At 46.6% G+C, this 21,311-nt stretch overlaps 1 protein-coding gene across 1 annotated transcript in view; it reads left to right on the forward strand.

Annotated features, from left to right (window-relative positions):
* Window positions 1-21,311, forward strand: part of LOC110522685 (anoctamin-1-like) — a 335,378-nt gene that overhangs the window by 15,417 nt on the left and 298,650 nt on the right. The window contains exons 2-3 of the mRNA XM_090230797.1: window positions 3,322-3,476; window positions 5,089-5,394. Of these exons, the coding sequence (XP_090086923.1) occupies window positions 3,322-3,476; window positions 5,089-5,394 (461 nt within the window). The remainder of the gene's footprint in view (window positions 1-3,321; window positions 3,477-5,088; window positions 5,395-21,311) is intronic.

Raw genomic sequence — 21,311 nt, forward strand, 5'->3', positions numbered from 1 at the left:
GTTGGTGGATAGAATTAGTGCTGGCTGGTTTCTTGTTGGTGGATAGAGTTAGAGCTGGCTGGTTTCTTGTTGGTGGATAGAGTTAGAGCTCGCTGGTTTCTTGTTGGTGGATAGAATTAGTGCTGGCTGGTTTCTTGTTGGGGATAGAATTCGAGCTGGCTGGTTTCTTGTTGGTGGATGGAGTTCGAGCTCGCTCCTAACCCCTAAACCTAAATCTAAACACTACCCCTAGCCTAACCCTAACCTAACCCTAACCCTAACCCTAACCCCTAACTTGGTTTCTTGTTGGTTGATAAAGTTAGAGCTGGTTTCCTGTTGGGTGGTTAGATTTAGAACTGGTTTCCTGTTGGTTGGCTAAAGTTAGAGATGCCTCCAATACATTCCTGTTGGGTGGATAGAGCGAGAGCTGGTTTCCTTTTGGGTGGATGGAGGTAAGGCTCGTTTCCTGTTTTGTGGATAGAGTTAGAGCAGGTTTCTGTTGGGTGGCTAGAATTATATCTTGTTTCCAAATGGGTGGATGGAGTTAGAGCTGGCTGGTTTCCTTCTGGGTTTAGAGAGTTAGAGCAGGTTTCCTGTTGGGTGGATAGAGTTCGAGCTGCTCCCCTGGTTTCCTGGAGTGAGAAATATGACTGGTTTAACATTGGGTGGTTAGAGTTAAGGCTGGATTCCATTTTGGTGGTTAGAGTTAGGGCTGGATTCCATTTTGGTGGTTAGAGATAGAGCTGGATTCAAGTTTAGTGGTTAGAGTTAGCGCTGTTTATTTGTTTGGTGGACAGAGTTAGAGATGACTAGTTTCCTGTTGGGTGGATAAAGAAATAGCTGGTTTCCTGTGAGGTGGTTAGAGTTAGTACTGGTTTCCTTTTGGGTGGCTAAAGTTAGAGATTCCTTGTTTCCTATTGGTTGGATAGAAGGAGTGCTGGTTCCATGTTAGGGGGTTTAGAGTTGGGTTCATTTTGGGTGGCTGGAGTTAAATCTTGTTTCCTGATTGGTTGATAGATTTAAAACTGATAACTTGTTGGGTGGATAGAGGTAGAGCTGGCTGGAACCTTGTTGAGTGGATTGAGTTAGAGCTGCTATCCTGTTGTGTAGATATACTTTCAGCTGGCTGCTTCCTGTTGGATGGAGAGAGTTTGAGCTGCTTTTGGTTAAGTGGTTCAATTTAGAGCTGGTTTAATGTTGGCTGGATAGAGTTAGTGCTGGTTTCCTGTTGTGTAGATAGAGTTAGAGCTGCTCGACTGGATTTATTTTGGGTGTTAAAAGTTAGATATGGTTTCCTGTTGGTTTGAATTAAAGTTAGTTTCGAACTGGTTTCCTGTTGGGTGGATAGTGTTAGATTAACTGTCTTCAAAGTAATGACCCGGGACGTCGGGGTTTGATATGAAAGCTTCTTTTAGTAATAATACTTGTTCACGTTACATTTAACAACTTTAGATTCTACAGAGCAATGCAAGCAAGATGCTAGCGGAAAATCAGCTTAATCACCTTGCACCTGCACATAACTGGCGCGTTCTCTCTCATTCCTGTCGCAAGGCATTCTGGAGCTTGCAGTCAAAAGAGTAATTCAATACTAACCAATACAATTACGTATGTTAATAGCTGTAAAGAAATGTCTTTAGATACAGCTCAATGAATTAACTTAAACATTAACTCTGTAACACATTAAAGTTACACCACCCCCCCCGATGAACAACTGTGTTCATCTAGATCTCTAGGCAGTATATCAACTGAATCGATTTCCTCAACAAAGTCCCTGAAGCAGTACGAACTGAACATGATCTAACTAGGCCATCTCGGCCTGGAAACAGTTTCTCAATCTTTCCTAGTTTCCAGGTTTGTCTGGGTGTGTTATCTTCTCCAATGAGTACAACGTCACCTGCTTTCAGCTTTCAGTGGGCTGTGGGGTGTCACAGCGGTGTGCTTACTTTAGATCCAGCAAGTAGTCTCTTCGCCAACTGTTCCAGAAACTGGTCACAAGTCTCTGCCTGTACTTCCATCTGCATGTCATTCCCCCCTTGTTTAACGTTGGGTGCTGAGTATCAGCTGCTCCAGAATGCATCACCTTCTCATGGTGGTACTGTATCAGCATTTCTGAGTATCTGTAGTTATTGGGCAGAACCCATGGGTGCTGCTCTCTGAATGTGAAGTTGGACTGTTGCAGTCTTACTCCTACACTGAGAAGTGGTCTGTGGTTATCACCTGCAGAACCACTCCTTTATTGGGGGTGTCTTGCTAATTGTCTATAATTTCCACCTGTTGTCAATTCCATTTGCACAACAGCATGTGAAATTTAATGTCAATCAGTGTTGCTTCCTAAGTGGACAGTTTGATTTCACAGAAGTGTGATTGACTTGGAGTTACATTGTGTTGTTTAAGTGTATATCATTCGCTCTATTATTCTGACATTTCACATTCTTAAAATAAAGTGGTAATCTTAACTGACCTAAGAGAGGGCATTTTTACTAGGATAAATGTCAGGAAATGTGAAATACTGAATTTAAATGTATTTGGCTAAGGTGTATGTAAACTTCCGAATTCAACTGTATATGTGAATCGGAATAATCTAGCTAGCCAGCTACCTAAAACTAATGTTGTTTACGTAGATGGCCAACGTTAGCTACAAATTCTTACATTAGCAAGCTAGCTTCCAATTCCTTGTCAGTTAGACTGTGATCTACAACACCAAAATTGGTTTTCTGTGCAGTTAAACATCCCAAAATGAACACAATGTATTTATTAATATATCATTATAAACTATTGTAGTCAGGCAACATATGATATGTGGATGGACAACATTCTCATTCTGAGTTCACATTGTCTCACTTCAGCACAAAACCAGCCGGGATTGTTTTCAATAAATTATTCATTTTTTTTGTGTGGTTGCGTCACATTATGTAAACAATCCTGGGAATATTTCAGTTGAAGCTTTGATGCTTTGAAATGTGTACAAACAAAGTATGCATCTAAAAATTTGCCTCCGTTCCCCATTTTACATACTTTGAATTGGACTGATACTGCGATCGTTCCATTCTCCAATTTAGGAAGAATGCATTTTGAGAAACACTCAGTGTCACCTTTCTCCCAAGATGCAATTTTCACTTGGACAAATGGTAAATACTGTACGTTGGTTTCTCCATTTGGCCTAATGATAAATACATTGGTTTCTCCAGTTGGCCTAATGGTAAATACTTTGGAGAGCAGGGTTCCGGTCCCAACTGAGACACAGGGATGGATAACAAAAACAACAGTTCAGATATTGGCTGTCTATCAACTATTTGTGTGTGCGTGCGCGCGTGTGTGTGTGTGTGTGTGTCACCCTGACAGAAGCGTGGAACGGCACGGAGCGTATGCGTGTTGCCAGGGCGATGGGTGATTCATCATCTGTCCAATCTGAGAAGCTTCGCTCATTGGCTTGCTCGCTCTCTGAGATGGGATTGGATAATGGAAATCCCCCGGGCAGCGCGAAGCAGCCTACCACGGTACAATCTTTAATCCCTAACTCCTGACCTTTGACCTCTAGTCTCTGACCTCTAACCCCTGACCCCTAACCCTTCTCATGTATCTTCAATTTGGAGACTCCATTGCTGTTTTACTAAATACTAGGCATCTGCTTTACTGAAGATATTACCAACCATTACTTGTTTGCTCCGTCCTTGTTTCCTCACCTCCTTCTCAAAACTATTTGGAAGAGGAGGTTCATTGGAGGGACCTTGAATCCTCTCCTCAAATGCGCATTAAGAGGGAGGTGAGGAATTGGAGGAAATCAGGACAGAGGATACAAGGATTTGATGTCTGATAACCTTTTCAGACAGCCTTAGTGATAGTCTGTACTGTTATCTTTCAGCTATTATTGAAACAGGTGTACTGTTATCTTTTATCTTTTAGGTATTTTCAAAATCTGTTCCCAAATCTGATTGTCTGCTCTCTTGACAACTCAACTCAAATCAAATCAAATGTATTTATAAAGCCCTTATAAAGCCCTGGGGCGGCAGGGTAGCCTAGAAGGAAGATCACGTTAGTGACTCAAACACTCAAGTGACGCACCCCTCCCAGGGACGGCATGGAAGAGCACCAGTAAGCCAGTGACTCAGCCCATGTAATAGGGTTAGAGGCAGAGAATCCCAGTGGAGAGAGGCAGAGACAGCAAGGGCAGTTCGTTGCACCAGTGCCTTTCCGTTCACCTTCACACTCCTGGGCCAGACCACACTCAATCATAGGACCTACTGAAGAGATGAGTCTTCAATAAAGACTTAAAGGTTGAGACTGAGTCTGCGTCTCTCACATGGGTAGGCAGACCATTCGATAAAAATGGAGGTCTATAGGCGAAAGCCCTACCACCAGCTATTTGTTTAGAAATTCTAGGGACAGTAAGGAGGCCTGCGTCTTGTGACCGTAGCGTACGTGTAGGTATGTACGGCAGGACCAAATCGGAAAGAGAGGTGGGAGCAAGCCCATGTAATGCTTTGTAGGTTAGCAGTAAAACCTTGAAATCAACCCTTAAGCCAGTGTAGAGAGGCTAGCACTGGAGTAATGTGATCACATTTTTGGGTTCAAGTCAAGATTCTAGCAGCCGTGTTTAGCAGCCGTGTTTAACTGAAGTTTATTTAGTGCTTTATCCGGGTAGTTGGAAAGTAGAGTATTGCAGTAGTCTAACCTAGAAGTGACAAAAGCATGGATTCATTTTTCTGCATCAATTTTGGACAGAAAATTTCAGATTTTTGCAATGTTACGTAGATGGAAAAAAGCTGTCCTTGAAACAGTCTTGATATGTTCGTCAAAAGAGAGATTAGGGTCCAGATTAACGCTGAGGTCCTTCACAGTTTTATTTGAGACGACAGTACAACCATCAAGATTAATTGTCAGATTCAACAGATCTCTTTGTTTCTTGGGACCTAGAACTAGCATCTCTGTCTTGTCCAACTCTGTATATAATTGTCATACCAAACATGCTTTGAGTTGGCAAGAGAGCAGAACCAAATCTGTGACAAAGCTACCAGCACTATGTCTTGCCCACCTTAACATTCCCCTCTCACCCCTAACCCTAAAACAAGAAAACCTCATTGGGATTTGTGTGTGTGCGCGTGCGTGTAGGAGCCCACCATAGAGCTTGGTAAAGGAACATTCTTTGCAGACGGCCAGAGGAAGGTGGACTATATTCTGTGCTATAACTATAAGAAGAGGAGGATCTCCCTGCATCGTCTCTCCCTCACCTCTCAAGCATCCAATGGGAGCCTTCCGCTACCCAGCATGCTGAGACGAGATACGCAGCCTGAGCTGGAGGCAGGGTTGCCAGAGGGGGAGGAGTCTCAACTGAGTGAGGAAGAGAAAGCTATGATGAGGGAGGAGTTTGAGTCTGGGCTGTTGGAGCAGGGCCTGCAGCTGGAGAGAGACAAGGAGGTAATATATTATAATCTATCTCTGGACAAGAGATTAGAGCTGTGTATGTTAAGGTATCTGTCCAATGCTACTTTTCTTAATAAATGAAAACATCTATTCATTGATTTGGTAAATAGTTAGTACAGTTTAAAACAATTTAAAAGTACAATGAAATCCCAGAGAGATAACACATTGTTAGCTAAATTATTGCTAATTGTTTAGGTAGCTAGCTGATTGCTATTTGCTAGCTTGTTTTGTCATGTGTGCTACACTTAGCATTGCTAAGTGTTTTGAAAGCTAGCTGATTGTTAGCTTCTAGTATTGCTAAATGTTTAGGTAGCTAACTGAATGCTAGATACTAACTTTTTTTGTAATGTTGGCTATCTGACACTAGTAATGCTAACTGTTTAGGAAGCTAGCTGATTGTTAGCTATTAGCATGCTAACCAAAGTCTCCTTCCTCATAGATAGAAAGAATATAAGGCTTTGTTTTGAATTACACAACAATGGGTTGGCTATCTGATTGCCTAGCTAGCAAAACGTATGACGGTGAGAAGTTACTTTCCATGCTACTGTTAGCTACTAGTCAGCTTCTAGACAGCTAGGTTGTATTTTTTTCCACTGTTGGTTAAAGCCTGTAGGTAAGCATTTCACATTTCACCTGTTGTATTTGGCGCAAATGACAAATAAACTTTGATTTGATATTGATCAGCTACTAGTCAGCTAGGTTATATATACACTACTAGTCAGCTAGGTTGCGTCGGCTGCTAGTCGGCTAGGTTGCGTCTGCTACAAGTCGCGTCTGCTAGGTTGCGTCGGCTACCAGTCGCGTATGCTAGGTTGTGTCGGCTACCAGTCGCGTATGCTAGGTTGTGTCGGCTACCAGTCGCGTCGGCTAGGTTGCGTCGGCTGCCGGTCGGCTAGGTTGCATCGGCTGCCAGTCGGCTAGTTTGTAAGCAATTTGTCAGTCTTAATTTAGACGCTGTATATTGAGCCCATTCATACCATAGGCGCGTGCTTCTGTTAGTTTCCATGTGACAACTCATTAAAGCAAGCGGTAATGCATCTACCCAATTCAGCCCTGAAGTTGCACAGATTTTATTTATCTAATCCTTGAGGGTTCCATTTGCCCTTTCAACCATCCCTTGCAACTGGGGATGATAAACACATCCCAGCCTTTGCTTCATTCTTAACTGTTGTGTCACCAGTTTTACTCTTTTTCGCACAAATGCTGATCCATTATCTGAGCTGATTTCTGTTGGTATCCCAAAACTTGGTATTACTTCTCTGGTCAAGAACTTTATCACTGTTCCTGCTCCCTGATCTGCAGATGGTATTGCTGCTATCCAGCTAAATATGTCTATAATAACTAGCATGTACCTCTTGCCACGTACTGGTTATATCATATCCACATAGTCCATTACAATGTGTTGAAATGGTCCTTCAGGGACCGGTATGTGGCCTATAGGTGTAGTATCCCTTTACGTATGTTATTTTGTGCACATATTTCACATCTCATGAATGCCTCATCTACTGTTACCAAATCAAATCAAATCAAATCAATGCACCTGCAGCTATGGTGACCAGTATCCTTGTTTTTACATTTTCCTTATTATCTCCCCCCTTGCACAATGGTCATGACCATGGGCATCATTAATAAGTAAACTCAGCAAAGTAGTGGGCGCTACTATGGTTCCTTTATAGGATCTCCATAGTCCTTTCCTGTCTGTGGAGGCCCCCTTTTGTTTCCACACGGATTGTTCATTGATCCTGGCTCGAGCTTGGATATTAATTATATCATCAGGATATGGTGAAGATACAAGACTAATCGTAGAGGCTGTTAATATTGGAACAGTGCATTTGTATGCCTTTTTTGCTGCTTCATCTCTGCATTGTTTACCCGAACAACAAAATCATTTCCTTTTTTATGTGCTTGACATTTTATTATCGCAATTTGTTTTAGGATACATCAATGCCGTCATTAACTTTGCAATTTGTGCGTGATGTTGTATGGGTGTACCATCACTTTTCTTAACTTCTCTTTGTTTCCAAACAGCTACAAACAAGACATATTCTGTGTGCATGTGCTGAATCAGTATAGATATTAACTGTCTTTCCTTTCCCTAGCACACATGCTCCAGTCAATGCCTTAAGTCCTGCCAATTTGGCTGAACACAGTTGAGGACAATACTCAAGATTTTCCTCTAAATAATTTTCCTTGTTTTCCTACCACTGAACACCCTGCATGGTTTCCTGTATAGTCTTTATAACAGTCTTCCAAATCAACTCCTTCCCTGTCTAGCAATGGTATAGATTAAAGGTCTGGATGCAGGTTAGTAAACATTAGATTCTGCTACACAATCATGTAATTTCCCTTCAAATTCCAATGGAACTCTTTCAGCTGGATTTACTGTAGTACAGCTTTTAATGGATACACCTGGATAAGTTAGTAGGGTCATGTATTCCAAAGTTCTTGCATTAGTTAACCTTTCTAGGGCAGGCGTTCTGCTAGCTGAACCCCTCCACAACATTCCGCTGAAAAGGCAGCGCGCGAAATTCAAAAATATTTTTTAGAAATATGTAACTTTCACACATTAACAGGTCCAATACAGCAAATGAAAGATACACATCTTGTTAATCTACCCATCGTGTCCGATTTCAAAAAATGCTTTACAGCGAAAGCACAACATATGATTATGTTAGGTCATAGCCAAGTCAAAAAAACACAGACATTTTTCCAGCCAAAGAGAAGAGTAACAAAAAGCAGAAATATCGATAAAATTAATCACTAACCTTTGATTATCTTCATCAGGTGACATTCATAGGACATTATGTTACACAATACATGTATGTTGTGTTCGATAATGTGCATATTTATATCCAAAATCTCAGTTTACATTGGCGCCTTACGTGCAGTAATGTTTTGATTCCAAAACATTCTGCAACATTCTGTTGCAGAAATACTCATAATAAACATTGATAAAAGATACAACTGTTATTCACAGAATTAAAGATAGGCTTCTCCTTAATGCAACCGCTGTGTCAGACTTTTAAAAAAGTTTACGGAAAAAGCATAATCTGAGAACGGCGCTCAGAACCCTAAACAGCCAGAGGAATATCTGCCATTTTGGAATCAACAGAAGTTAGAAATAGCACCTTAAATATTCACTTACCTTTGAATATCTTCATCAGAAGGCACTCCCAGGAATCCCAGTTCGACAATAAATGACTGATTTGCTCCATAAAGTTCCATAAAGTCCATCATTTATGTCCAAATAGTCACTTGTTGTTAGCGTGTTCTGCCCAGTAATCCATCTTCATGAGGCGCGAGCATTTCGTCCAGACAAAAACTTAAAATGTTCCGTTACAGGTCATAGAAACAAGCCAAACAATGTAACATAAAACATCAATAATGTTCCCACCGGGAAATTCCTTTGTCTGAAGAAAAACACTGGAACGAGAGGTAATTCTGTCGGGAGTGCGCATCATGAGACCAAGGCACTCTGCCAGACCACTGACTCAAAGAGGCCTCTGAGCCCCTCCTTTATAGTAGAATCGTCATTCAAGTTTCTATAGATGGTTGACATCTAGTGGAAGCTGTAGGAAGTGCAACTTTATCCATATCTCAATGTGTATTCAGAAGGCCAAGCTTGAAAAACTATAAACCTCAGATGTCCCACTTCCTGGTTGAATTTTCACAGGTTTTCACCTGCCATACGAGTTCTGTTATACTCACAGACATCATTCAAACAGTTTTAGAAACTTAAGAGTGTTTTCTATCCAATACTACTAATAATATGCACATATTAGAATCTGGGACAGAGTAGGAGGCAGTTCACTCTGGGCACGCTATTCATCCAAAAGTGAAAATGCTGCCCCCTATCCCAAAAAGGTTTTAATTCAAATGTTCCCTGTTCTATCAGCTCCACTATATTATGATGTGTATGTATCATTACAGGATATCCCATGGTTATGGTTGATGCTTTATCATACGCATATAGTAATGCACCCAAACCCTGATAATATGGTGGGTAACCTTGAGCAACTGGGTCTAATTTAGTACTGTAGTATGCAATGTGCTGTTTCCATCTTCCACTACATTATGCAGTACTGCTGCTGCATATTTGTCACACCTGTTTGCTACATATAGCAAAAGTGGTTTAGTGTAATCTGTGGCCGCTAGGGCTCGTGCTGTTAGCATTCCTTTTTTTAATGTCTCAAATACATCATTGTTCCAGTCCAGCTTTGACCTAAGATTAAGTTGTCCTGCTTCTTGCATTATCTCTTGCAAAAGAGCTGGTTGTGTGTCAGTGGCTCATCAGCTAGGTTGTCAGCTGCTCGTCAGTTAGGTTGTGTTTCAGCTGCTCGTCAGCTAGGGCCGGCAGGGTACCCTAGTGGTTAGAGAGTTGGACTAATAACCAAAAAGTTGCAAGTTCAAATCCCCAAGCTGACAAGGTACAAATCTGTTGTTCTGCCCCTGAACAGGGACTGTTCCTAGGCCGTCATTGAAAATAAGATTTTTTTCTTAACTGACTTGCCTTTTTAAATAAAGGTAAAAAAAAAAATAAGATAAAAAGTTGTGTGTCAGCTGCTCGTCAGCAAGGTGGTGTGTCGGCTACTCGTCAGCTGCTCGTCAGCTAGGTAGTTTGTCAGATTCTTGTCGGCTAGGTTGTCTGTTAGCTGCTAGTAAGCTAGGTTATGTGTAAGCTACTCGTCAGCTAGGTTGTGTTACAGCTGCTCGTCAGCTAGGTGGTGTGTCAGCTACTCGTCAGCTAGGTTGTGTCGGCTACTCGTCAGCTAGGTTGTGTGTAAGCTACTCGTCAGCTAGGTTGTGTCGGCTACTCGTCAGCTAGGTTGTGTTTCAGCAGCTTGTCAGCTAGGTTGTGTGTCAGATTCTTGTCGGCTAGGTTGTCTGTTAGCTGCTAGTAAGCTAAGTTATGTGTAAGCTACTCGTCAGCTGCTAGGTTGTGTCACAGCTGCTCGTCAGATAGGTGGTGTGTCAGCTTCTCGTCAGCAAGGTTGTGTGTCAGCTCCTCGTCAGGTAGGTTTTGTGTCAGCTACTCGTCAAATGCTCGTCAGCTAGGAGGTGTGACAGCTGCTCGTCAGCTAGGTTGTGTGTCAGCGGCTAATCAGCGAGCTTGTCTGCTGCTCGTCAGCTAAGTTGTGTTTCAGCTGCCTGTCAGCTAGGTTGTGTGTCAGCTGCTGGTCAGCAAGGTTGTCTTTCAGCAGCTCTTCAGCTCGGTTGTGTGTCAGCTACTCGTGAGATGCTCATTAGCTAGGTTGTGTGTCAGCTATTCGTCAGCTAGGTTGTGTGTCAGCTGCTCGTCAGCTGCTCGTCAGGTAGGTTGTGTGTCAGCTGCTCGTCAGGTAGGTTGTGTGTCAGCTGCTCGTCAGCTAGGTTGTGTCAGCTATTCGTCAGATGCCCGTCAGCTAGGTTCTGTGTTAGCTGCTCGTCAGCTAGGTTGTGTGTCTGCTGCTCATCAGCTAGGTTGTGTGTCAGCTGCTCGTCAGCTGCTCATCAGCTAGATTGTGTGTCAGCTGCTCGTCAGCTAGGTTGTGTGACAGCTGCTCGTCAGCTAGGTTGTGTGTCAGCGGCTAATCAGCTAGCTTGTCAGCTGCACGTCAGCTAGGTTGTGTTTCAGCTGCTCGTCAGCTAGGTTGTGTGTCAGCTGCTCGCAGCAAGGTTGTGTGTCAGCTACTCGTCAGCTAGGTTGTGTTTCAGCAGCTCTTCAGCTCGGTTGTGTGTCAGCTACTCGTCAGCTAGGTTGTGTCGGCTACTCGTCAGCTAGGTTGTGTGTAAGCTACTCGTCAGCTAGGTTGTGTCGGCTACTCGTCAGCTAGGTTGTGTTTCAGCAGCTTGTCAGCTAGGTTGTGTGTCAGATTCTTGTCGGCTAGGTTGTCTGTTAGCTGCTAGTAAGCTAAGTTATGTGTAAGCTACTCGTCAGCTGCTAGGTTGTGTCACAGCTGCTCGTCAGATAGGTGGTGTGTCAGCTACTCGTCAGCTAGGTTGTGTCGGCTACTCGTCAGCTAGGTTGTGAGTCAGCTGTTCGTCAGCTAGGTCATGTGTCAGCTGCTCGTCAGCTAGGTTGTGTGTTAGCTGATCGTAAGCTAGGTTGTGTTTCAGCAACTCGTCAGATGCTCGTCAGCTAGGTCGTGTGTCAGCTCCTCGTCAGGTAGGTTGTGTGTCAGCTGCTCGTCAGCTAGGTTGTGTGTCAGCTTCTCGTCAGCAAGGTTGTGTGTCAGCTCCTCGTCAGGTAGGTTGTGTGTCAGCGGCTAATCAGCGAGCTTGTCAGCTGCTCGTCAGCTAAGTTGTGTTTCAGCTGCTCATCAGCTAGGTTGTGTGTCAGCTGCTGGTCAGCAAGGTTGTCTTTCAGCAGCTCTTCAGCTTGGTTGTGTGTCAGCTACTCGTGAGAGGCTCATCAGCTAGGTTGTGTGTCAGCTATTCGTCAGCTAGGTTGTTTGCCAGATTCTTGTCCGCTAGGTTGTCTGTTAGCTGCTAGTAAGCTAGGTTATGTGTAAGCTACTCGTCAGCTGCTCGTCAGCTAGGTTGTGTGTCAGCTGCTCGTGAGCTAGGTTTTGTGTCAGCTGCTCGTCAGCTAGGTTTTGTGTCAGCTGCTCGTCAGCTAGGTTTTGTGTCAGCTGCTCGTCAGCTAGGTTGTGTGTCAGCTGCTCGTCAGCTAGGTTGTGTGTCAGCAACTCGTCAGATGCTCGTCATTTAGGTTGTGTGTCAGCTCCTCATCAGGTAGGTTTTGTGTCAGCTACTCGTCAAATGCTCGTCAGCTAGGTTGAGTGACAGCTGCTCGTCAGCTAGGTTGTGTTTCAGCTGCTCTTCAGCTAGGTTGTGTGTCAGCAAGGTTGTGTTTCAGCAGCTCTTCAGCTCGGTTGTGTGTCATCTACTCGTCAGCTAGGTTATGTGTAAGCTATTCGTCAGCTGCTCCAGCTAGGTTGTGTGTCAGCTGCTCTTCACCTAGGTTGTGTGTCAGCTGCTCGTCAGCTAGGTTGTGTGTCAGCTGCTCGTCAGCTAGGTTGTGTGTCAGCTGCGCGTCAGCTAGGTTGTGTCAGCTATTCGTCAGATGCCCGTCAGCTAGGTTCTGTGTTAGCTGCTCGTCAGCTAGGTTGTGTGTCTGCTGCTCATCAGCTAGGTTGTGTGTCAGCTGCTCGTCAGGTAGGTTTTGTGTCAGCTACTCGTCAAATGCTCGTCAGTTAGGTTGTGTGACAGCTGCTCGTCAGCTAGGATGTGTGTCTGCGGCTAATCAGCTTGCTTGTCAGCTGCTCGTCAGCTAGGTTGTGTTCAGCTGCTCGTCAGCTAGGTTGTGTGTCAGCAAGGTTGTGATGCTGCAGCTCTTCAGCTCGGTTGTGTGTCATCTACTCGTCAGCTATTTTATGTCTAAGCTACTCGTCAGCTGCTCGTCAGCTAGGTTGTGTGTCAGCTGCTCGTCAGCTAGGTTGTGTGTCAGCTGCTCGTCAGTTAGGTTGTGTGTCAGCTGTTCGTCAGCTAGGTTGTGTCAGCTATTCGTCAGATGCTCGTCAGCTAGGTTGTGTGTCAGCTGCTCGTCAGCTAGGTTGTGTGTCAGCTGCTCTTCAGCTAGGTTGTGTGTCAGCTGCTCTTCAGCTAGGTTGTGAGTCAGCTGCTCGTCAGCTGCTCATCAGCTAGATTGTGTGTCAGCTGCTCGTCAGGTAGGTTGTCTGTCAGCTGCTCGTCAGCTAGGTTGTGTCAGCTGTTCGTCAGATGCCCGTCAGCTAGGTTCTGTGTCAGCTGCTCGTCAGCTAGATTGTGTCAGCTGCTCTTCAGCTAGGTTGTGTGTCAGCTGCTCGTCAGCTAGGTTGTGTGTTAGTTGCTCGTCAGCTAGGTTGTGTGTCAGCAAGGTTGTGTGTTAGCTGCTCGTCAGCTAGGTTGTGTGACAGCTGCTCGTCAGCTAGGTTGTGTTTCAGCTGCTCGTCAGCTAGGTTGTGTATCAGCTGCTCGTCAGCTAGGTTGTGTGTCAGCTGCTCGTCAGCTAGGTTGTGTCAGCTATTCGTCAGATGCCCGTCAGCTAGGTTCTGTGTTAGCTGCTCGTCAGCTAGGTTGTGTGTCTGCTGCTCATCAGCTAGGTTGTGTGTCAGCTGCTCGTCAGCTGCTCATCAGCTAGATTGTGTGTCAGCTGCTCGTCAGCTAGGTTGTGTGACAGCTGCTCGTCAGCTAGGTTGTGTGTCAGCAGCTAATCAGCTAGCTTGTCAGCTGCACGTCAGCTAGGTTGTGTTTCAGCTGCTCGTCAGCTAGGTTGTGTGTCAGCTGCTCGCAGCAAGATTGTGTGTCAGCTGCTCGTCAGGTAGGTTGTCTGTCAGCTGCTCGTCAGCTAGGTTGTGTCAGCTGTTCGTCAGATGCCCGTCAGCTAGGTTCTGTGTCAGCTGCTCGTCAGCTAGATTGTGTCAGCTGCTCTTCAGCTAGGTTGTGTGTCAGCTGCTCGTCAGCTAGGTTGTGTGTTAGCTGCTCGTCAGCTAGGTTGTGTGACAGCTGCTCGTCAGCTAGGTTGTGTTTCAGCTGCTCTTCAGCTAGGTTGTGTGTCAGCAAGGTTGTGTTTCAGCAGCTCTTCAGCTCGGTTGTGTGTCATCTACTCGTCAGCTAGGTTATGTGTAAGCTATTCGTCAGCTGCTCCAGCTAGGTTGTGTGTCAGCTGCTCTTCACCTAGGTTGTGTGTCAGCTGCTCGTCAGCTAGGTTGTGTGTCAGCTGCTCGTCAGCTAGGTTGTGTGTCAGCTGCGCGTCAGCTAGGTTGTGTCAGCTATTCGTCAGATGCCCGTCAGCTAGGTTCTGTGTTAGCTGCTCGTCAGCTAGGTTGTGTGTCTGCTGCTCATCAGCTAGGTTGTGTGTCAGCTGCTCGTCAGCTGCTCATCAGCTAGATTGTGTGTCAGCTGCTCGCAGCAAGGTTGTGTGTCAGCTACTCGTCAGCTAGGTTGTGTTTCAGCAGCTCTTCAGCTCGGTTGTGTGTCAGCTACTCGTCAGCTAGGTTGTGTGTCAGCTACTCATCAGATGCTTATCAGCTAGGTTGTGTTTCAGCTATTCGTCAGCTAGGTTTGTCAGATTCTTGTCGGCTAGGTTGTCTGTTATCTGCTAGTAAGCTAGGTTATGTGTAAGCTACTCGTCAGCTGCTAGTCAGCTAGGTTGTGTGTCAGCTGCGCGTCAGCTAGGTTGTGTGTCAGCTACTCGTCAGCTATGTTGTTTCAGCTACTCATCAGCTGCTCGTGAGCTAGGTTGTGTGTCAGCTGCTCGTCAGGTAGGTTGTGTGTCAGCTGCGCGTCAGCTAGGTTGTGTCAGCTATTCGTCAGATGCCTGTCAGCTAGGTTCTGTGTTAGCTGCTCGTCAGCTAGGTTGTGTGTCTGCTGCTCATCAGCTAGGTTGTGTGTCAGCTGCTCGTCAGCTGCTCATCAGCTAGATTGTGTGTCAGCTGCTCGTCAGCTAGGTTTTGTGACAGCTGCTCGTCAGCTAGGTTGTGTGTCAGCGGCTAATCAGCTAGCTTGTCAGCTGCACGTCAGCTAGGTTGTGTTTCAGCTGCTCGTCAGCTAGGTTGTGTGTCAGCTGCTCGCAGCAAGGTTGTGTGTCAGCTACTCGTCAGCTAGGTTGTGTTTCAGCAGCTCTTCAGCTCGGTTGTGTGTCAGCTACTCATCAGCTAGGTTGTGTGTCAGCTACTCATCAGATGCTTATCAGCTAGGTTGTGTTTCAGCTATTCGTCAGCTAGGTTTGTCAGATTCTTGTCGGCTAGGTTGTCTGTTGTAAGCTAGGTTATGTGTAAGCTACTCGTCAGCTGCTAGTCAGCTAGGTTGTGTGTCAGCTGCTCGTCAGCTAGGTTGTGTGTCAGCTACTCGTCAGCTAGGTTGTTTCAGCTACTCATCAGCTGCTCGTGAGCTAGGTTGTGTGTCAGCTGCTCGTCAGCTAGGTTGTGTGTCAGCTACTCGTCAGCTAGGTTGTGTCAGCTACTCATCAGCTGCTCGTGAGCTAGGTTGTGTGTCAGCTGCTCTTCAGCTAGGTTGTGTGTCAGCTACTCGTCAGCTAGGTTGTGTCAGCTACTCATCAGCTGCTCGTGAGCTAGGTTGTGTGTCAGCTGCTCAAAAGCTAGGTTTTGTGTCAACTGCTCGTCAGCTAGGTTTTGATACAGCTGCTCGTCAGCTAGGTTGTGTGTCAGCAACTCGTCAGATGCTCGTCGGCTAGGTTGAGTGTCAGCTCCTCGCCAGGTAGGTTTTGTGTCAGCTACTCGTCAAATGCTCGTCAGTTAGGTTGTGTGACAGCTGCTCGTCAGCTAGGTTGTGTGTCAGCGGCTAATCAGCTTGCTTGTCAACTGCTCGTCAGCTAGGTTGTGTTTCAGCTGCTCGTCAGCTAGGTTGTGTGTCAGCAAGGTTGTGTTTGAGCAGCTCTTCAGCTCGGTTGTGTGTCATCTACTCGTCAGCTAGGTTATGTGTAAGCTACTCGTCAGCTGCTCCAGCTAGTTTGTGTGTCAGCTGCTCGTCAGCTAGGTTGTGTGTCAGCTGCTCGTCAGGTAGATTGTGTGTCAACTGTACGTCAGCTAGGTTGTGTCAGCTATTCGTCAGATGCTCGTCAGCTCGGTTGTGTGTCAGCTACTCGTCAGCTAGGTTGTGTGTCAGCTACTCATCAGATGCTCATCAGCTAGGTTGTGTTTCAGCTATTCGTCAGCTAGGTTTGTCAGATTCTTGTCGGCTAGGTTGTCTGTTATCTGCTAGTAAGCTAGGGTATGTGTAAGCTACTCGTCAGCTGCTAGTCAGCTAGGTTGTGTGTCAGCTGCTCGTCAGCTAGGTTGTGTGTCAGCTACTCGTCAGCTAGGTTGTGTCAGCTACTCATCAGCTGCTCGTGAGCTAGGTTGTGTGTCAGCTGCTCGTCAATTAGGTTGTGTGTCAGCTACTCGTCAGCTAGGTTGTGTCAGCTACTCATCAGCTGCTAGTAATCTAGGTTATGTGTAAGCTACTCGTCAGCTAGGTTGTGTCAGCTACTCATCAGCTGCTTGTGAGCTAGGTTGTGTGTCAGCTGCTCGTCAGCTAGGTTGTGTTTCAGCTATTCGTCAGCTAGGTTTGTCAGATTCTTGTCGGCTAGGTTGTCTGTTATCTGCTAGTAAGCTAGGGTATGTGTAAGCTACTCGTCAGCTGCTAGTCAGCTAGGTTGTGTGTCAGCTGCTCGTCAGCTAGGTTGTGTGTCAGCTACTCGTCAGCTAGGTTGTGTCAGCTACTCATCAGCTGCTCGTGAGCTAGGTTGTGTGTCAGCTGCTCTTCAGCTAGGTTGTGTGTCAGCTACTCGTCAGCTAGGTTGTGTCAGCTACTCATCAGCTGCTCGTGAGCTAGGTTGTGTGTCAGCTGCTCAAAAGCTAGGTTTTGTGTCAACTGCTCGTCAGCTAGGTTTTGATACAGCTGCTCGTCAGCTAGGTTGTGTGTCAGCAACTCGTCAGATGCTCGTCGGCTAGGTTGAGTGTCAGCTCCTCGCCAGGTAGGTTTTGTGTCAGCTACTCGTCAAATGCTCGTCAGTTAGGTTGTGTGACAGCTGCTCGTCAGCTAGGTTGTGTGTCAGCGGCTAATCAGCTTGCTTGTCAACTGCTCGTCAGCTAGGTTGTGTTTCAGCTGCTCGTCAGCTAGGTTGTGTGTCAGCAAGGTTGTGTTTGAGCAGCTCTTCAGCTCGGTTGTGTGTCATCTACTCGTCAGCTAGGTTATGTGTAAGCTACTCGTCAGCTGCTCCAGCTAGTTTGTGTGTCAGCTGCTCGTCAGCTAGGTTGTGTGTCAGCTGCTCGTCAGGTAGATTGTGTGTCAACTGTACGTCAGCTAGGTTGTGTCAGCTATTCGTCAGATGCTCGTCAGCTCGGTTGTGTGTCAGCTACTCGTCAGCTAGGTTGTGTGTCAGCTACTCATCAGATGCTCATCAGCTAGGTTGTGTTTCAGCTATTCGTCAGCTAGGTTTGTCAGATTCTTGTCGGCTAGGTTGTCTGTTATCTGCTAGTAAGCTAGGGTATGTGTAAGCTACTCGTCAGCTGCTAGTCAGCTAGGTTGTGTGTCAGCTGCTCGTCAGCTAGGTTGTGTGTCAGCTACTCGTCAGCTAGGTTGTGTCAGCTACTCATCAGCTGCTCGTGAGCTAGGTTGTGTGTCAGCTGCTCGTCAATTAGGTTGTGTGTCAGCTACTCGTCAGCTAGGTTGTGTCAGCTACTCATCAGCTGCTAGTAATCTAGGTTATGTGTAAGCTACTCGTCAGCTAGGTTGTGTCAGCTACTCATCAGCTGCTCGTGAGCTAGGTTGTGTGTCAGCTGCTCGTCAGCTAGGTTGTGTTTCAGCTATTCGTCAGCTAGGTTTGTCCGATTCTTGTCGGCTAGGTTGTCTGTTATCTGCTAGTAAGCTAGGGTATGTGTAAGCTACTCGTCAGCTGCTAGTCAGCTAGGTTGTGTTTCAGCTGCTCGTCAGCTAGGTTGTGTGTCAGCTACTCGTCAGCTAGGTTGTGTCAGCTACTCATCAGCTGCTCGTGAGCTAGGTTGTGTGTCAGCTGCTCGTCAGCTAGGTTCTTTGTCAGCTACTCGTCAGCTAGGTTGTGTCAGCTACTCATCAGCTGCTCGTGAGCTAGGTTGTGTGTCAGCTGCTCGTCAGCTAGGTTTTGTGTCAACTGCTCGTCAGCTAGGTTTTGATACAGCTGCTCGTCAGCTAGGTTGTGTGTCAGCAACTCGTCAGATGCTCGTCAGCTAGGTTGTGTGTCAGCTCCTCGCCAGGTAGGTTTTGTGTCAGCTACTCGTCAAATGTTCGTCAGTTAGGTTGTGTGACAGCTGCTCGTCAGTTAGGTTGTGTGTCAGCAGCTAATCAGCTTGCTTGTCAGTTGCTCATCAGCTAGGTTGTGTGTCAGCTGCTCTTCAGCTAGGTTGTGTGTCAGCTGCTCGTCAGCTAGGTTGTGTGTCATCTGCTCGTCAGCTGCTCATCAGCTAGATTGTGTGTCAGCTGCTCATCAGCTAGGTTGTGTGTCAGCTGCTCTTAAGCTAGGTTGTGTGTCAGCTGCTCGTAAGCTAGGTTGTGTGTCATCTGCTCGTCAGCTGCTCATCAGCTAGATTGTGTGTCAGCTGCTCGTCAGCTAGGTTGTGTGTCAGCTGCTCATCAGATAGTTTGTGTGTCAGCTAGATTGTGTTTCAGCTACCTGTCAGCTGCTCATCAGCTAGGTTGTGTGTCAGCTACTCGTCAGCTGCTCGTCAGCTAGGATGTGTGTCAGCTACTCATCAGCTATGTTCTGTCAGCTGCTCGTCAGCTAGGTTGTGTGTCAGCTGCTCGAAAGCTAGGTTATGTGTAAGCTACCCGTCAGCTGCTCGTCAGCTAGGTTGTGTGTCAGCTGTTCGTCAGCTAGGTTGTGTGTCAGCTACTCGTCAGCTAGGTTGTGTCAGCTACTCATTAGCTGCTCATCAGCTAAGTTTTTGTCAGCTGCTCGTCAGCTAGGTTGTGTGTCAGGAACTCGTCAGATGCTCGTCAACTAGGTTGTGTGTCATCTGCTCGTCAGCTAGGTTGTGTCATATACTCATCAGATGCTCGTCAGCTAGGTGTTGTGTCAGCTGCTCGTCAGCTAGGTGTTGTGTCAGCTGCTCTTCAGCTAGGTTGTGTGTCAGCTGCTCGTCAGATAGGTTGTGTGTCAGCTGCTCGTCAGATAGGTTGTGTCGGCAACTCGTCAGCTAGTTTGTGTCGGCTGCTCGTCTGCTAGGTTGTGTGTTAGCTGATCGTCAGCTAGGTTGTGTGTCAGCAACTCGTCAGATGCTCGTCAGCTAGGTTGTGTGTCAGCTGCTCGTCAGCTAGGTTGTGTGTCAGCTGCTCGTCAGGTAGGTTGTGTATCAGCTGCTCGTCAGCTAGGTTGTGTGTCAGCTGCTCATCAGCTAGGTTGTGTGTTAGCTGATCGTCAGCTAGGTTGTGTTTCAGCAACTCGTCAGATGCTCGTCAGCTAGGCTGTGTGTCACCTCCTCGTCAGGTAGGTTTTGTGTCAGATACTCAGCTAGGTTGTGTCAGCCTTTCGTCAGGTGCTCGTCAGCTAGGTTGTGTGTCAGCTGCTCGTCAGCTAGGTTGTGTGTCAGCTGCTCTTCAGCTAGGTTGTGTGTCAGCTACTCGTCAGCTAGGTTGTGTTTCAGCAGCTCTTCAGCTCGGTTGTGTGTCAGCTACTCGTCAGCTAGGTTGTGTGTCAGCTACTCATCAGATGCTCATCAGCTAGGTTGTGTTTCAGCTATTCGTCAGCTAGGTTTGTCAGATTCTTGTCGTTTAGGTTGTCTGTTATCTGCTAGTAAGCTAGGTTATGTGTAAGCTACTCGTCAGCTGCTAATCAGCTAGGTTGTGTCTCAGCTGCTCGTCAGCTAGGTTGTGTCAGCTACTCATCAGCTGCTCGTGAGCTAGGTTGTGTGTCAGCTGCTCGAAAGCTAGGTTTTGTGTCAACTGCTCGTCAGCTAGGTTTTGATACAGCTGCTCGTCAGCTAGGTTGTGTGTCAGCTACTCGTCAGCTAGGTTGTGTCAGCTTCTCATCAGCTGCTCGTGAGCTAGGTTCTGTGTCAGCTGCTCGTCAATTAGGTTGTGTGTCAGCTACTCGTCATCTAGGTTGTGTCAGCTACTCATCAGCTGCTAGTAAGCTAGGTTATGTGTAAGCTACTCGTCAGCTGCTAGTCAGCTAGGTTGTGTGTCAGCTACTCATCAGCTAGGTTGTGTGCCAGCTACTCGTCAGCTAGGTTGTCAGCTACTCATCAGCTGCTCGTGAGCTAGGTTGTGTGTCAGCTGCTCGTCAGCTAGGTTGTTTGTCAGCTACTCGTCAGCTAGGTTGTGTCAGCTACTCATCAGCTGCTCGTGAGCTAGGTTGTGTGTAAGCTACTCGTCAGCTGCTAGTCAGCTAGGTTGTGTCTCAGCTGCTCGTCAGCTAGGTTGTGTAAAGCTACTCGTCAGCTAGGTTGTGTCAGCTACTCATCAGCTGCTCGTGAGCTAGGTTGTGTGTCAGCAACTCGTCAGATGCTCGTCGGCTAGGTTGAGTGTCAGCTCCTCGCCAGGTAGGTTTTGTGTCAGCTACTCGTCAAATGCTCGTCAGTTAGGTTGTGTGACAGCTGCTCGTCAGCTAAGTTGTGTGTCAGCGGCTAATCAGCTTGCTTGTCAGCTGCTCGTCAGCTAGGTTGTGTTTCAGCTGCTCGTCAGCTAGGTTGTGTGTCAGCAAGGTTGTGTTTCAGCAGCTCTTCAGCTCGGTTGTGTGTCATCTACTCGTCAGCTAGGTTATGTGTAAGCTACTCGTCAGCTGCTCCAGCTAGTTTGTGTGTCAGCTGCTCGTCAGCTAGGTTGTGTGTCAGCTGCTCGTCAGGTAGGTTGTGTGTCAGCTGCTCGTCAGGTAGGTTGTGTGTCAGCTGTTCGTCAGCTAGGTTCTGTCAGCTATTCGTCAGATGCTCGTCAGCTCCGTTGTGTGTCAGCTACTCGTCAGCTAGGTTGTGTGTCAGCTACTCATCAGATGCTCATCAGCTAGGTTGTGTTTCAGCTATTCGTCAGCTAGGTTTGTCAGATTCTTGTCGGCTAGGTTGTCTGTTATCTGCTAGTAAGCTAGGTTATGTGTAAGCTATTCGTCAGCTGCTAGTCAGCTATGTTGTGTGTCAGCTGCTCGTCAGCTAGGTTGTGTGTCAGCTACTCGTCAGCTAGGTTGTGTCAGCTACTCGTCAAATGCTCGTCAGTTAGGTTGTGTGACAGCTGCTCGTCAGCTAGGTTGTGTGTCAGCTGCTCTTCAGCTAGGTTGTGTGTCAGCTGCTCGTCAGATAGGTTGTGTGTCAGCTGCTCGTCAGCTAGGTTGTGTAGGCTACTCGTCAGCTAGGTTGTGTCGGCTGCTCGTCAGCTCGGTTTTGTGTCAGCTGCTCGTCAGCTAGGTTGTGTATTAGCTGATCGTCAGATAGGTTGTGTTTCAGCATCTCGTCAGATGCTCGTCAGCTAGGTTGTGTGTCACCTCC

This window comes from Oncorhynchus mykiss, chromosome 4 (assembly GCF_057628025.1).
Source record: "Oncorhynchus mykiss isolate SJ-2025 chromosome 4, ASM5762802v1, whole genome shotgun sequence".
In the NCBI taxonomy this organism is placed as follows: Eukaryota; Metazoa; Chordata; class Actinopteri; order Salmoniformes; family Salmonidae; genus Oncorhynchus; species Oncorhynchus mykiss.